Raw genomic sequence first — 17,741 nt, forward strand, 5'->3', positions numbered from 1 at the left:
ACAAACAATTCAATCCAACCTTGATTTATTAAGCCCTTGTGTGGCAAAGTAACAAACTAAGCTAGAGGAGAAAGAACCTTGGATTAATTTTTGTCACATATTAAAGCTGGTCATGTCCTTGTGCTAGGCAGCTCTATGAGTGTGAGCAAATATTGCCATGCCCTTAGATGGATCTCATCTGTACAACGGCACCACTGGCCTGGACCCATGGTGGTGAACCTATGGTGCGCATGCCAGAGAGGGGGCACTCAAAGCCCTCTCTGTGGGTACTCATACCATCACATCAGCACAGAGTTCACCAGAGTTCATTACCAAAAGCCAGAAGATCATAGAGCCAGGTTTCTCCTCTCCCCCTCTCCTTGAGTGCCTGAGGACATTTCTCACATCATCCATTCCTCTAAAAGGTTCACCATCACTGGACTAGACCCTAATATCTACAATCCCTTCCCAGTTCCCAAATTCTGATTCCACAATCCTTTTTTTTTTTTACTGTGAAGCAGCATGTCTTAGAAAATGGAGACTTGACCTTGGAGTTAGCATGACTTGGGTTCAAGACCCAACCCTGACAAATAGTGGCTATCTGATCCTGGGCATGTCACTTAACTCTCAATGTCATAGACACCTCTCTGAGACTACAAGTTACAGAAGAGTTCATGACCTACATTGATAAAGGAAGTTCCATCATCAGGGAACTCTCTATAGTGATGGACCAACAATATATCTTGTTGCATATTCTTGTATTCTTACCTCTATCAATATTTATTAACATGTTAACATCTGACCCTCACTCTATTACTAAACTTTTCCATAGCTGTTTCCTTTATTCCTATCTAGATAATAAATTCCTTGAGTGATAGAACTTCAGGGTCAGAAGGGACCATCTAAGCCAAGATGTACCAAAATGAAAATCCCAATCCAAAATCCCCAACTAATCACCCAGTCTCAGCTTAAAGCCCTACAGGGAAAGGAAGGTCACCACCTTCCCAGGCAATCCACTCTCCTTTGATGTTCAGTCATTTTTCAGTCAAATCTGATTCTTCATGACCTCACTTGGGGTTTCCTTGGCAACAATACTGGAAGCTATTTGACATTTCCTTCTACTGCTCATTTTTTTTACAGATGTGGAAACTGGGGCCAACAGGATTAAGCAACTTGCTCAAGGTAGCACAGCTAGCAAGTGTCTGAGGCCAGATTTAACTCACAAAGATGAGCCTTCCTGACTCCAGACCCAGCACCCTATCTACTGTGCCATCTAGCCATCTCCCAATCTGCCTTGTGCCTAATTCAATTGTTACGTAGTCCCTCCTGACACTGAGTCTAATGCTGCCTCTCTTTAATCTTCACTCATTGCTCCTCCTTCTGCCCTCTCGGGCCAAGAAAAATGAGGCTAAACTCAACTTCCAAAGTCAACAAGACCACTCCAAATACCTGATAATGACTACTATATCCTTCCAAGTAATTTTCTTTTTTTTTAACGCTCACCTTCTGTCTTAGAATCAGTTCTGTGTATTGGTTCCAAGACAGAACAACTGTAAGGGCTTAGGCCATGGGGATTAAGTGACTTGCCCAAGGTCACACAGCTAGAAAGTGTCTGAGACCAGACTGGTACCCGGAACCTCCTGGTCCTCTATCCACTGAGCTATCTCCCTCTATCTCTAGTCCTGGCTCTAAATCCACTTCGACACCTAGCTACTTCCCTTCCAAGGTACTTATTTTCTTATAGAATCACAAGAACTGTGCATTGAACTCCTTTCTAATCTCCATGATGCCCCAGACACTTCAACAAGCACTGAAAATTGGCAAAAAGTATTTGATGAATGACTACCCCTGTGCCTTCCCAAAGCAAAACACCCTTCCCTGGTCGCCATTGCTCCAAATGAGCAATTAGAGTGCAAGCTTCTTGAAGGCAGGGACTTCTGTCTTTGGGTCCCAGAGCTTAGGGCAGTTATGGCTGTACAATGAGCACTTAAAAAATGTCTTTTCATTCATTCATTCATTCATTCATTGAGGAGGAAGCTACAGACACTTGGGCTCAATGATACACAAAACACAAGAGAAGGAATTGGCGACAGCTGGGCAAAGGCTATGAGTTAGAAGGACAGAACTTATAAACCCCAAGTCAGCTCACAAACTCGCCATCAGATCATCAAACTCCTGACTTTCTTAATACCTCCAGGAGAGCTCAGAGAAATAGAAATACTATTAATAGCTACAAAAAGAATGCTAATTATGCCATTCAATGGCCCTATACTGATCCTCTAAAAAGGCTTGTGAGAGATATAATGAAATTATTATCTCCATTTTAATGATGAGTAAATGAGGACTGACTATGTTTCAAGCTGGGCCATTAGTGCCACAGCAGAGTGACAGGATAGAGTCAGGAAGACTCATCTTCCTGATTTCAAATCTGACCTCAGATACTTCCTAGCTGTGTGACCCTGGGCAAGTCATTTCATCCCCATTGCCTAGCCTTTACTCTCTTCTGCCTTAGAACCATTACATAATATTGATTCTGAGACATAAGGTGAGGGATTTTTATAATTCATCACAGAATGAAGTGCTAAATTACAGTTAGAAGTTAGTGAAAATAAAAATGTCATATAAAAAATAAAATGTCCCATTCCTTGAAATCTATTGATGAAGCTACTGGATTAATAAACCCTGTTCTCCAGCCTGATAACAATCTCAGTGATGCTGATGATGATAAAGACAAGAGGAGGTGAGGTTAGTGAAAAAAAAAAGTGCTAGAAATGCAGTCAAGAAGATCTGAGTTCAAGTTATGCCATTGACACTAACCTAGGCAGGAAATTAAGCTTCAGGAAACTCTGTCGACTGTCAGATACAATGGGGAAGGGGCTCCCACAAACCCAAAGTCCCATTTCCATGATGCACTAGAAAGAGGCAATCTATTACAATGAATAGAGAGCCAAGACCTGAGTTCCGTTCAATTCTACCCATTTACAGAGAAAAAAATGAGGCTGGAGGAGGAAAGGAATTTGACCAAGATCACAGAGCTATAGGGTGTCAGAGATGGCAGGAGATGTTGCCCCCAAACCTGCTGCCCACCCTAAGGGGAGAGGGAAGTTTTGGAAAGTGAGAAGACACAGATTTGTATTTTCTACTTCAAAAGTCTTCAGGACAGAAAAGGGAAGAGCAATGTATCTGTCACTGCTCTGGAGGGATCAAAACCCTCCCTTGGAGAAAACCCTCCATCTGGCCTTGCTCCATTTCTCAATGCTGAGCCATTGGATGGCTCTGCCCTTCCAGAGTGACCTTTGGGTGGGTGGGTGGGGGGTGGAGCACAGAAAAGAACACAGGCATATCTCACTCATGCAGCTAGGTGGCACAGGTTCTGGACCTGAAGACAGAAAGAACTGAGTTCAAATCTTGCCTAAGTCACTTGTTAGCTGTCACTCTGGTCACAGAGTACCTTAGTCTGCCTCAGCTTCCTCAACTGTAGAATGGGAATAATAATTCTACCTCCTCCCCAGGGTTATCGTGAGTATTTGTAAATCACTTAAAGCACCAAGGGAGTCTGAATGCTTTCGTCTCCAGGTTCTTTCCCACCCCCCCTTTTTTTAAAAAACCCTCACCTTCCATCTTGGAATCAATACTGTGCATTGGTTCTGAGGAAGAAGAGTGGTAAGAGCTAGGCAATGGGGGTTAAGTGACTTGCCCAGGGTCACACAGATAGGGTTTTGCTTTTTTTTTTTTTTAACCCTAACCTTCCCTCTTGGAATCAATACTATGCATTGGTTCCAAGGCAGAAGAGTGGTAAGGGCTAGGCAATGGGGGTCAAGTGACTTGCCCAGGGTCACGCAGCTAGGAAGTGTCTGAGGCCAAATTTGAACCTCTGAGCCTGGCTCTCAATCCACTGAGCCACCCAGCCGCCCACTTGGGTCCCTTTCCTGCTCTGACCTCCTTCCCTCATTTCAGGGTTCACTGAGCTGGACAGCTCCCCTCGGAGCCAGACTGGCACCTAGCAGGCTGCACTCTGTCATCTGATCCACCCCCCCCCCCAAAAAAGCAAACCTGATTAATAGAAGGGATCCTTAATCTATTTCGGAATGATCTGTTATGACAGCGAACAAAGACATTAAAATACGGCTCTCAAATACTTAATAGCTGATTATAAAGCAACTGATTAGGAGCCGCGCCTGAGCGGGGTTTAGAGTGAGTAAATCAGTTACACTCGTGTCCCCGCTAGACGCGCACCTCGGAAAATAATGGATTGGGGGAGTCATTTGCATAATCCCTGCCGGGGAAATATTGATAAATGTGAGTTTCCCTTTCTCTGTTCCAGAGGAGAGCCACCGAGGTGTGAAGGAAAAGAGGAGCGCCGTCGGGGACCCAGAAGCCTCCGGGGCAGATACCGGGGGATACTGGGGACCCCAGCCAAGGGCGGCGCGGTCTGGCGATTTCTCCGCCCATGGACGGCCTGGCCTTGGCTCTCCCTACTGTGCTGGTGGCAGACCAAGTCCGGATGTGGCAACGACATAATTAGCTGAGCCAGCACGGAGACACCCGTCTTCTTGGGCGGCTCGGGCCGGAAAGTCAGGTGACCGGAAATGTCAGAGCTGGGCTGAGCTCTGGAGATCGTCTCACAAAGGAGAGAAGAGAATTGGCGTTCCAGGGATGGGGTTGTAGGAGAGGCCACCATTACCAAAGCCTGGAGGCCTCTAAGCAAGCTCCTAGCAGTGAAGGGGCTCCCAATCCCGAGATTCAAACAGACATCTTTTTTTTTCCCTTTGGGAACAAATATCTGGGCAAAGGCTAGGCTAGAAAGAAACAGGATGGATCAGAAAATACTATGGACTGGCCTGGTGCTAGTGATTCTGGCTCCCTGCTACTACTCACTCTCTGGGACAATTCCCACCAAATCCCTCCATTTCCTGGGGGCAGCCATGAATACTGGGAGCAAATGAAACTAGAAATGGCCACAGTAGGGCCAATGGCATAGCATGGCATGTCTATACCACCCTAAGAAAAGTACTCAGAAGGACTGGGGGCCAGGATAACATTAGCAACAACAGGGAGAGCCAGCTAGACAAAGGATTCTCCCAGATGACCGCCATGACAGCCTACCAGGACATTCGGAATCCAGTGGGGTTTCCCCTCACAGACTCTAATATATGGCCAGTCAGGGGGTTACACCACATCTACACTGGGGAATTAGAGAGTGGGGGAGAGGAAAGGGAGGGATTTTCCCCTCCATTCCCTTTGGGAAAGGTCACCCGTTAGGTCTCCTTGAGGGGCTGAATATGTCTCCTCAAAAGTGGAGGTTAGCTTATAGGCAAAAAAAGCTTTAGTGAAGTGATTCACTACCTCCCTTCTTGACCTCAACTCGGAGTCCTTCCAGTCCCTCAACTGCCACTTCTTCCCCTTAAGATCTGGGTTTACTCCTTAGTCCAAGGGAGAGGATTGCTTCTTTGGACATAGTTGTTGGTTCCCCGGGGTCTTGAGCTAATCCTCCTCTTTGGGGAGAGGTATAGTTCTCCCCAAATATTCAGTCCCCTTCTTTAGTGTCAGAAAGCAGACAGATCTGATCTAAGTAGTAACACTTTTAATTGGGATCGCTCAGGAAAGGGAGGAATGAAGGTAATGGGTGAGGAGAGTGGATAGCAGGAATCCCTATTGACTGGTAGACTGATGCCCCCAAATTTCGGGGGTCCAGGCTCTTGGCCTTGACCCCTCTTCTGGTCAGTTGCTGGGTTTGTCCCTACTCCTGAGCTAATCTGGTTAGGATGATGGAGTTCAGGACAAATTGGGGATAGAGAGGTAGAGAATAATCCTCGGAGAGAATTTCCTCAGTAGATGACTTCTTTTAAAGTCCAGTCTACAATATTTGAGCTGAGTAAGATTCAGGAGTTCACTAGGAAGCAGCTGATGTCCAGAGGGATCCTCAGCCTCAGGGGTCCTTTTCTCAAGCTCTCAGCTAGAGGAGTGGAGTTGAGCTGGCAGTTTTCAGTTCTCACAGCTTCTGTTCTCTCCCTGGAATCTTGGGTTTTTTCCCTTTCTGCCCCTCCCCCATGTGAGCTATTCCTTGCTCCACTGGATCTGATTTTTCTTTTTCTTCTCTTACAGGGTACAGACAGAAGAAGGGTCATGAAGAGGACAAAGGGTTCTTGTCCCTGAATCCCCATTGGCAGATCCCTGGTGGGTGCTTCTACCCTTCCATTCTGCCCATTCTATGACTGGTCCCTGGTCAGTCCACTGGCCAAAGAGCATTGATTAAGCTCCTACTGTGTGCCAGACATAGTACTAAGTGCTAGAGATAGGAAAAAAAGGGCAAAAACAGTTTCTGCCCTGAAGGAACCCCCAGTCTAATGGGGAAAACAGCTTGAAAAAGTTATATACAAATGCAATGATATAAACACAGTCAATTGAAGGGTTCAGGGGAGTCATTTTAGAAAGAAGGCCTAAGATTAAGGAGGATTGTGAAAGGCTTCTTAAGGAAGGAGAGGCTTTAGCTAAAACTTAAAGAAAGTCAGGGAAGCCAAGAGACAGAAATGAGGAGGGAGATGTTCCAGACATGGGAGATGACTAGTGAAAACACAAGTTGTTCAGAGACAGTGTCCAGTTTGAGTAACAGCAAAGTAATCATGCTAATTGTCCCTTTCTCTGGATTCATGGGGCATTCAAAGAATCTCCTGCTAGGCTGCAAGCTCCTTGAGGGCAAAGACTGTCTTTTGTTAGCATAGTGCCTGGCACATAGTAAGTGCTGAATAAATGTTTAACAAATTACTGTCTGATGGATATAAGTGTGCCTTTGAAAACTATGCCCTTGAATCCACATCATCTCAGATTGGTCTTTCATTAAAAGTCTTGATTCTTCAACAACTATGTCTTTTCCCTCTGTCAGCCCCATGAACACACAGTAGATGCACAACAATGTGCCTTGATTTGCAAGAACATAGGAATGTTCCAAATCTGACATTTCCTATTCTAATCCCCCTCCCAGCTGACATTCTCTGTTCTAATATGTCCTGATTTGCCAAGTACATCAATAGGAATATCCCAGATCTAACATTCCCCGTTCTAAGCCCCCTCCCACTCTGACATTCCCTGTTCTAAAGTCCTTCCCAACTCTGACATTCCCTGTTCTAAAGTCCTTCCCAACTCTGACATTCCCTGTTCAAAAGTCCTTCCCAACTCTTACATTCCCTGTTCTAAGCCCCCTCCCACTCTAACATTCCCTGTTCTAAAGTCCTTCCCAACTCTGACATTCCCTGTTCTAAAGTCCTTCCCAACTCTTACATTCCCTGTTCTAAGCCCCCTCCCACTCTAACATTCCCTGTTCTAAAGTCCTTCCCAACTCTGACATTCCCTGTTCTAAGCCCCCCCCCACTCTAACATTCCCTGTTCTAAAGTCCTTCCCAACTCTGACATTCCCTGTTCTAAAGTCCTTCCCAACTCTGACATTCCCTGTTCTAAGCCCCCTTCCAGTTCTGCCATTCGCTGTTCTAAAGTCCTTCCCAACTCTGATGTTCCCTGTTCTAAGCCCCCTTCCAGCTCTGCCATTCCCTGTTCTAAAGTCCTTCCCAACTCTGACATTCCCTGTTCTAAGCCCCCTCCCACTCTAACATGCCCTGTTCTAAAGTCCTTCCCAACTCTGACATTCCCTGTTCTAAGCCCCCCCCACTCTAACATTCCCTGTTCTAAAGTCCTTCCCAACTCTGACATTCCCTGTTCTAAAGTCCTTCCCAACTCTGACATTCCCTGTTCTAAGCCCCCTTCCAGCTCTGCCATTCGCTGTTCTAAAGTCCTTCCCAACTCTGACATTCCCTGTTCCAATATGTCCTGATCTGCATCAATAAGAATGTTCTAGGTCTAAAATCCCCTGTTCTAAGCCCCCTCCCAGCTCTGACATTCTCTGGTCTAGGGCCCTTCCTAGCTCTCACATTCCCCTCATCAAAGAACTCCAAGCATCGCAATCAATTTGGAGTTGAAATAACAGAGCTGCAAAGGGATTGCATGTGCACTTGTGCATAGTCAGTCCTGCAGGCCAGATGCAAGGGGACCCCTGGCTGTTGTGCTCATGAAAGTCATCGAGAATGAATAACAACAAGCAACATTCACATCCCACATAAAAATCTGCCAAGCACTTGACACAGATTATAGCATCAGAGCCGCGCAACATTCCAAGGAGTGTGGTAGCCCGGGTGTCAGTCTCTCTATTTTCAAGAAAAAAGAAACAGGCTTCACTATGGTAAGTGACTTGTCCGAGTGTCCCCCAGCCAGTAAGTGTCATAGGTGGATTCAGGACCAGCTCTATATCCATGATGCCAAGGGAAGGCCCGGTGGTCTTGCCTTGGTCTGTCCAGAGACCAAGCAAGGATTATTCTTTTTCCCAGACACACTCTAAGAGACCCCAGCAGCTCTCTCCATCTGCACCTTGCTTGAGCCTGCAAGAAAAACTAAGCCCCCAAAATTGGCTTTTTCCTCTCTGAGATCAAGCCAACAAAGACAGGCTGGGAAATCTTGCCAGCACAAGCTGCCAGGTGCAGACGGTGGAAAAGAGAAACAGGGTCCTTTGCTCCAAGAATTCTCTCTCCCTCTCTCCTTCCTGAGCCAATTCAGGCCATTAACCCAAAGTCAAGCCAAAGCTTTGGCTGGAACAGGAGACATAATGGTATTTCTTAATTCTTTAATGAATTAATAGCTAGGAATCAGAGGCCTTTTCCCAGCTGGGGCTCCTTAGACCTCTGCTCTTTGGGTTGAAAATGAAAAATGAGAGCTTTGGTCTAAATGATCTCTTGTCCCTCTAACCCTCTGATTTTATTTCACTACTCTCAGTGTATGATGATGTATCAAGACTTCTTTCAGGGATAATTAAAATCAGAGAAATCATAGATTTCAAGCTGGAAAGGACCTTGGAGATTATCTCATCCAACTTGTTGATTTTATAAGAGAAAGAAACTGAGACTCAGAGGGGTCAAGAGACTGGTCCAAAGTCACATAGATAGTATATAGAGGGATTAGAAGCTGAACTCGAGCCCTCTGACTTTCAGAGTCCAATACCCTTTCTACTGTGTTATACAAGTGGAAGGTTTGGCCAGGGAATGTTAATGGCCAACCACTAATGAAGAAATCAGAAAGAACGGGCAGTTTTCAGGAAAAGAAATCAAATTATCTCTAGTCATATAAAAAATGCTCTAAATCACTATTGACTAGAGAAATGCAAATTAAAACAATTTTGAGGTACCACCTTATACCTAGCAGATTGGCTAATGACAGTAAAAGAAAATGACAATGTTGGAGGGGATGGGGCAAATTTTGGATATTAATACAACGTGGGTGGAGTTGTGAACTCAACCAACCACTCTGGAGAGCAACTGGAACTCTGCCCAAAGGGCTCTCAAACTCTGTACAAAATCTGACCTTGCAATACCACCGCTACATCTAACTCCCACAGAGATAAAAGGAAAAGGACCTACATATATCAAACTATTTCTAGCAGCTCTTTTTGTAGCGGCAAAGAATTGGAAACTGAGGAAATATCCCACCAATTGGGGAATGGCTGAACAAGTTATGTGTTACTTGATTATAGTTCTGTACTATTATGCCATAAGAAATGACGAGCAGGATGCTTTCAGAAAAGCCTGGGAAGATTTACACAAACTGATGCAAAGAGAAGTAAGCAGAACCAAGAGATTGTTGTACACAGTAACTGCAAAACTGTACAATGATCAACTGCAAATGATTTTGTCCTTCTGATCAATGAAATGATCTAAGTGTTAAGATGAAAATTTGCCAAACTTGGGGCATGTAGAAATTAGTTTCTCTCTTAGAAGTATTATATTTTTAGAGGTTTATTAAAGGTTGAGCATTTAAGAATATACAAGTAAGAAAGCACATGTCTAGGTGGGCCAAGAGGCCCATTCAAACTCACCTACATCTAATATTTTTTACATAAGACAATTCCAAAGGACTTATGATGAAAAATGCTATCCATCTCCAGAGAAAGAACTAATAGAGTCTAAATGAAAATTGAGGCATTTTTTTAACTTTATTTATGTTTTCTGCTTTTTTTGCATGGCTAAAATGGAGATATATTTTTCATGATTTCATACGTATAACTGATAGCATATTTCTTTCCTTCACAATGGATTGAGGAGAGGTGTAAAGGAAGGAGGGGATTCAGAACTCAAAATTTTTTTAAATGAATGTTAAAAATAAATAATGAGGAGCAGCTAGGTGACTCAATAGATAGATAGACAGACAGGCTTAGAGACAGGAGGTCCTGGGTTCAAATCTAGCCTCAGATACTTCCTAGTTATATGACCTTAACCCCCATTTACTGTTTACTGTTTACTGCATTTACTGTTCTTCTGTCATAGAACTGGTTGGTTCTATGACAGAAGGTAAGGTTTTAATAAATAAATAATGAAAAATTTTAAGTGATACTTTTAGAGTTGGAAGGGATGCCAGCAGCCATTTAGCCCAACCCAAACCTGAAAGAAGAATCCCCTTGGCAGCATTCCCCACATATAGCCATTCAGTCTTTACTCCCTTTTTAGGAAAAATAAATACACCCAAGGGCCATGATGGGGACATTTTTCACACTTAATAGAGAATGATTCATTCAAGCACTAATGATCACAAACTCCCAAGTGGTCCAAAATGCTAATCTTTCTTGCTCAGTGAATGACATTTTCCATTTGCTTTTCACCTTTCCCTGGTTCTCTACCCAGTAATGCATATACTTTAATCAACTTCCATTTTAATGCTGAGAACAAAGTGTGGTGTTAAAGTAATAAAAGCAATCAAGAGGGAGAAATAAAATTCTGACTTATGGCTTTGTTTCATGGATTACGAAGGTGAGATGCTCAGTCATCATCTGGTTGAGGCAATCACTCAGAAAAAAATCTGGTCTAACTATCCATACAAGAAAAACCAAGAGGATGACAAATACCTATTGAACTAACTAAAATCTGCACTTTGGTGGACAACCTATAGAGCTTCTGTAGTAGTGTATAATCTTGGAATTCCATCTTGGAAATTATGTTCCATCTTGGAATTGCATCTTAGAAAACATGACCCAGTAGGACAAGGTCTATTTCCTTTGGGGAAATGAGTAGCACCTGAAAAGACAACAACTTCTATCTAAAATAAAGGTCCTTCTAAATAACATTCTGCCCATGTTGTCATCTGACTGTAACCACGGAACATGATGGCCTCTGCAGAATTAATAATGGGGGCCACTAGGTATGCCCAGTGAATAGAGTATCAGGCCTGGAGTCGTTTGTAGGGTGTTTGGCACAGGGCTTGGAACATAGAGGGAGCAATAAAAAATGCCAGCTATTGACTATTATTCATGAAAAAAAGAAGAGTTGGTCATATGGTGAGAATTGGGGGATCGCCAATGGATAGCACATGCTTTGCACTGGTCATCCCAAAAAAGAAAAGCTGGAGAAGGCACCAAGCATGGTAGGTGAACACTTTGTGGTGAACCAATGGGCAGGCATGAATGGGTTACCATAGTGACGCAATGATGTCTCTTTCCAACATCTAGCTTCAACTGGTCTCTTTCCAAGGTCTGTCTACTACTGACTCACATAATAGGTGCTTACTAAATGTCTAGTGATTGCATGATCGATCGGATTCCACTCCCAGCTCCCTCCCCAGAGGAAGACTTACCCAAGAATGAAGAGCAGAGCCAGAAGGTGGTTCCCCAAAGGAATTCCAGAAGCATCCTGAGTGGGTGCAGCCAGATTCCACAGGAGTTAACTCCTTTGAAGGGAACAGTATTCCCTGGAAAGCTAGTTCTGCTCTGTATGTAAGGACGTCTGTCTAGCACACCTCAACACGTCCCATCCCTGGAGGAGTTCCCGGGAAGGCACTGCCATCCATTCCCAGGGAAGAAGGCAAAAGACCAAACAAGATGCCAAACACTTATCAAACAGCAGCAGAACAGCAAGTCTCCTTCTGACACTGGCCACTGGGGTGGCTGTCCAGCAATGGAAGCCCCTCACACATCACTGGTGCTGTTGGATTGGATGAGGCTAGGCAGGAGAAGGGGGGTTACCTTTACACGCCCCGGCTGCTCCTAGGTGATAAATAGCCGCCAACACCCTCCAAATGGCCCGCTGCTCAGTCCCGGAGATGCCCAGTGTCACCATGGCCCCTTGGAGTTGGGAGAATGCTGCTGCCGCCTTCTGCTTCTCTTCAGGCTGAGAGGGACAGAAAGAGAGAGGGAAGATGTTGGAAAGACTTACAAGCAAGGCACCTGTCGGGGGAACCCAGAGAGTCACCGTGAGGCTCCATCTCATGGACGAGTCCAAGCTTCTCCCATAAGATGTTGCTTGAGCTTCCTAAATCACCTTTCTGCCTCTGCTCTGTCCTCTCTCCTATCCTTCCTCTTCTCCACTGCCCAGAGAATCATCTCCTTTTTTTTGCCTTTTTTCTCATTTTTATTGTCATGCAAAACACAGTCCATATTTGTCACTGTCATAAAAGCAAACATACATAACCAAAACCCCCAAATAAAGCCAAAGGCACACTGATGTGAAAGATGACTGCAACAGGTCTTTCTCTGGAGGTGGAGGGCATTCCCCATCCTAAGTCTTTCAGGATTGCCCCAGACCACGTTTTCACAGATAATCATCATCCAATATTGCTGTTCCTGTGTACAATGTCCTCCTGGTTCTGCTTATTTCACTCTGCATCAGTTCATGTGGATCTTTCCTAGTTTTTCTGAAATCCTCCTGCTTATTATTTCTCATAGCACAAAAGTTACCAACACATACCTCAATTTGTTCGGTCATTCCCCAATGGATGGGCATCCCCTCAATTTCCAGTTCTTTGCCACCACAAAAAGAGCTGCTGGAAATAGTTTTGTACAAGCAGGTTCTTTCCCTTTTTCATGATCTCTTTGGGATACAGACCCAGGAGTGGCATTACCAGATTAAAGTGTATGCACAGTTTTATAGTCTTTTCAATATAGTTCCAAATGGCCCTCCAGAATGGTTAGATCAGTTCACAATTCCACCAGCAATGCATGAGTGTCTGAATTTTGCCACATCCCCTCCAATATTTACTACTTTCCTTGCCTGCTCCAGAGAATCTTCTTAATGGACTACCCTGAACATACCACTGCCATCCTCAAGAGCCTTCAGTGGTCCCCCTTTACCTTAGATATTCCCTGTTCCAAGCCTCTCTCTATTCCTGGAAAGACTCCTTTACTCAAATCTACCTGTTAGCCTTCCTAATTTCCTTGGAAGCAGCTAGGTAATGCAGTGGGTAGAACACTGGATTTAAAATCAGGAAGACATAAGTTTGAATCCTGCTTTAGGCACTTAATAGCTACTTGACCTTAGACAAATCACCTGCCTCAGTTTCCCTATATGTAAAATGGAGATAAAAAAGCACCATTTAAATACTATGCTAGTTACTCCAAGGCTCAACTTCTAAATGAAGTCTCTCCCTTTCTGCTACTGCCTCTCTTCAAAAGTTATCTTGTTGGGACAGCTGGGTTGCTCAAAGGATTGAGAGCCAGACCCAGAGATAGGAGGTCCTGGGTTCAAAACTGGCCTGAGACACTTCCTAGCTGGGTGACCCTGGGCAAGTCACTTCACCCCTACTGCCTAGTCCTTACCACTCTTCTACCTTGAAACCAATACACAGTATTTATTCTGGATGGAAATTAAGGGTTTAAAAAACCATTCCTCTTCTGCCTCAGAACCAATACACAGTATTGATTCTAAGATAGAGGGGAAGGGTTAAAAAATTATATAAGTTTTGTATATGAAGACATAATTGTGATCTCCCCAAGATCACAAGATCCCCAAGAAGGCGCTTGCCTTCAGGGCAAGGGCTGGTTCATTTTTCTCTTTGTCCAATGCCTAGAAAAAAATGCTTGGCATAATAAATGCACGTTTATCCATTGAGTGAATGGATAAAAAAAAAAGGCATGACCCTGCCATTGAAGGCTCTCCAAAATTGGTCACCAATACACTCTCACAGCCCCATCTTGTATTTCTCCCACTCATACACCCACTGGAACTTCCAGCCTCTTCAAATTACTGCTCTGTTCTCCTCTGTTATCTTCTCATATCTGGGGGAGGTCCTTGCTCTTGCCACCAGCCATGCCTAGACTCAAGTCTCTTCTTTCTTTCAAGGGTCAACCCAGAAGCCATCTCCTCCAGGAAGCCTTATTTAACCACCCCCTCTATCTCCCCAGGCCATGAGAGGGATCTCATCCTCCTTACATTTTATCAACACTAGACTGGGGCTTCTGGGTGTACATAATTCACTCCTTTGCTAGCAGGCTTTTTTGTGGAGCACATGTCTTTACTAGGGAGCAAACTCCTTAAAAACAGGGTCAGTCTAGCTGTGTGACCCTGGGCAAGTCTCTTCACCCCTACTGCCTAGCCCTTACCATTCTTCTGCCTTGGAACCAATATACAGTATTTATTCTGGATGGAAATTAAGGGTTAAAAAACAAAACAAATAGGGTCAGGTTTCAGTTTTAGTATGCCCAGAACCAAGGACAGAGCCAGGCATTTTAAAAAATAGAATTTATTCCCAGCTGCCTCAGCCCCTTCCTCCCTTCCCTGCACCACAGAAGGTATCATCTGACAAATAAACTCGAATATATAGATTATGTCTTTCATGTTTCCATTTTTCAGCTCATTCTCTGGAGGTGGACATTCACAAGTTATTCTTCAGATATTAATTCTAGAGCTGAATAGAATGCTCTCTTGGTTCTACTCATTTCATTGTTCATTATCCCATGTAGTTCTTTCCAAGTTATTTTTAAAAATTAACCTGCTTATCATTTCTTACCTCACAGTAGTATTCCATCACAATCATATGCCATAATTTGTTTGGCCGTTACCCAGTTGATGGAAATCCCCTCTATTTCCAGTTTTTTGCCACCATGAAACTATAAATATTTTGGGACATTTAGGTCCTTTTTCTTCTTCCCTGATCTCCTTGAGAAACAATGGTATTGCTGGGTCTAAGGGTATACGTAGTTTTATACCCCTCTGGATGTAATTCCAAGTTGCTCTCCAAAATGGTTGGATCGATTCACAGTTCCACCAACAGTGTATTAGTGCTTCCATTTTTCCCATCCCCTCCAACATTTTTCAGTTTTGTCCTTTATTATTTTAGCCAACCTGACAGGTACGAAATGACATCTCAGAGTTGTTTTGATTTGCATTTCTCTAATTAGTAGTGATTGAGAGCATTTTTTCATATATCTATAAGTGGCTTTGATTTCTTCATCTGAAAATTGTATGTTCATTTTTTGTCCACTTATCAATTGGGAGATGACTCATTCACCTAAATTTGACAGAGTTCTCTATACATTTTAGATATGAGACCTCTATCTAAGAGACTGTCTATAAAATAGTGGGCAGTTCATAAATGTTTGTTGCATTAAATTATTGGACTTTCACACTAATTAGTAACATGCAAAGAAGAGCCCTGGCCCAGATGGTCCAAAAATAATTTTTTATTTAACTGTAAAGAATGCAAGGAGGTTTGCCCAGGTGAACCCTCTCAATTGGGTTTATGTTAATATTAAAATCAGTCTCTATCATTTGAAGATGAAGGAAGTAGAATAAGGGGAAGAAGAAGGATTTGGGCTAGCATCCTAGCTGGGTGTTCTTGGGCAAATATCTCTACCCTCTGGGCATCCATTTCTTCTTCTGTAAAATGAAGAGGTGGGCCTAGATCACCTAAGATTCCAAGCTCTGACATTCTGTGTTCTAGAATCCTTCTAGCCCTGACATTCTATGTTCTAGACCCTTCTAGCCCTGACATCCCCTGTTCTAGGACCCTTCTAGCCCTGATATCCCTGATCTAGAACTCTTTTGGCCCTGATATTCCCTGTTCTAAGGCTCTTCTAGCCCTGACATCCCCTGATCAAAAACCCTTCTAGACCGGATGTTCTGTGTTCTAGATCCTTCTAGCCCTGGCACCCCCTGTTTAGGACCCTTCTAGCCCTGACATCCCCAATATAGAACTCTTTTAGCCCTAATATTCCCTGTTATAAGACCCTTCTAGCCCTGAATCCACTGATCTAGAACCCTTCTAGACATGACATTCTGTGTTCTAGATCCTTCTAGCCCTGACATCCCCTATTCTAGGACCCTTCTAGCCCTGATATCCCTGATCTAGAACTCTTTTGGCCCTGATATTCCCTGTTCTAAGGCTCTTCTAGCCCTGACATCCCCGGATCAAAAACCCTTCTAGACTGGATGTTCTATGTTCTAGATCCTTCTAGCCCTGGCACCCCCCTGTTTAGGACCCTTCTAGCCCTGACATCCCCAATCTAGACCTCTTTTAGCCCTAATATTCCCTGTTATAAGACCCTTCCAGCCCTGAATCCACTGATCTAGAACCCTTCTAGACATGACATTCTGTGTTCTAGATCCTTCTAGCCCTGACATTCCCTGTTCTAAGACCCTTCTAGCCCTGACACCCACTGATCTAGAACCCTTCTAGCCCTGACATTTCCTGTTCTAAGACCATTCTAGTCCTAACATCCCTTGTTCTAAGCCCTCTCCCAACACCCCCTGTTCTAAGCTCCTGTCCTGCTGCAATGACAGACCAGAACCCATCCCCCTGACAGATTCTTTGCTTCCTTAATCCTTTCCCTGAGCACTGACCCAAGTCAGGGTATTTGGATCCCAAGCTCTTGGGGCTTCCTCGCTGTTCCCCTCCCTCACCAGAAACCAGAAACCTCGAACCCTTGGTTCGAGCATCCTCCCAACAAGCCATTCTCGGGAACTAGACAAGAAGTCTTGATGACAGCAAGTCTCCCGACAGATGAGAGTAGCAAGTCCAAGGCAATAGAGGAGGAGCCACCAGTCCTGGCCACTCCAGGTGGCATTTGGCACTGACAGGAGGGTCACAGACCAACCTCCTTCTGGGCCACTTTTCCCCAAGGTGAGGCCCACAGGGACCGTGAGCCAACCCGCAAAAGACGCCTCAGACAATGCAGAGACAGTGAATGATTCATGGTGGAAGTGTTTCGATTAATAGCCAAAGCCTGTGCCCATGATCTATCATTTTCCTGGGACACCCCGGGAACACAAAACCCCTAGCAACCACACGCTCAGCCTAGCAACCCCAGCTCCCCCATGGCTGGGGAGGGGGTAGAGGGAGCACAGAGGAGCCTGCTTCCTGCCAGCCTGCTCTTGGTTATTTATGAGATTTGGAAATGCTGGAGAAAGGACGCTGCAAGGACGGTGGTAACCGGATATTGCTAACGGCCCCCATTGTCAGCTGCGAGCATCATGCTGAAAATTATGGACAGACCCCAGCACCAGAAAAGAAAAATGGAGAAAACACAAACCAGCCCCCATCTGCTTCTCCTTCCTTCTTTGAGAACTGGGGAGAAGGCTAGATTGAGAGTCAAAGGACCTGGGTTCAAATCCTAGTTCAGTCACTGAGTACCCATGTGATATTGGGTAAATCCCTTGGATCATGTACTAAATAATCTCCAAGGTTCACTTAAAATACTAAGATCCTGATCACTGAATTTGGAGAGACCCTGAATTCGAATCCTGTCTTAGTCATTTTACTATCCAACTGGCCTGTTACTTAACCTCTCTGGGGATGACTTAATTATGTCCTCTGTACAATGAGAGGGTTGTACTAGTTGGCCTATATGCTGTGGCCCCCTTGGCCCTAGATTTATAAGCCTACATTCTTTGTGTTTGGAATTCCTGAGTTTTTGAAAAAAAGTAAGTATCCCCCTCTGAAATGAACTGGGATGCTTTCTAGAC

General features: G+C 44.3%; 1 protein-coding gene across 1 annotated transcript in view; it reads right to left on the reverse strand.

Annotated features, from left to right (window-relative positions):
- The window catches only part of LOC130453547 (unconventional myosin-XVIIIb-like), a 97,840-nt gene that overhangs the window by 49,525 nt on the left and 30,574 nt on the right, over window positions 1-17,741 (reverse strand). Inside the window, exon 10 of the mRNA XM_056821571.1 lies at window positions 12,029-12,173. Within this exon, the coding sequence (XP_056677549.1) occupies window positions 12,029-12,173 (145 nt within the window). The remainder of the gene's footprint in view (window positions 1-12,028; window positions 12,174-17,741) is intronic.

The sequence above is a fragment of the Monodelphis domestica genome, chromosome 3 (assembly GCF_027887165.1).
Source record: "Monodelphis domestica isolate mMonDom1 chromosome 3, mMonDom1.pri, whole genome shotgun sequence".
Taxonomy (NCBI): domain Eukaryota; kingdom Metazoa; phylum Chordata; class Mammalia; order Didelphimorphia; family Didelphidae; genus Monodelphis; species Monodelphis domestica.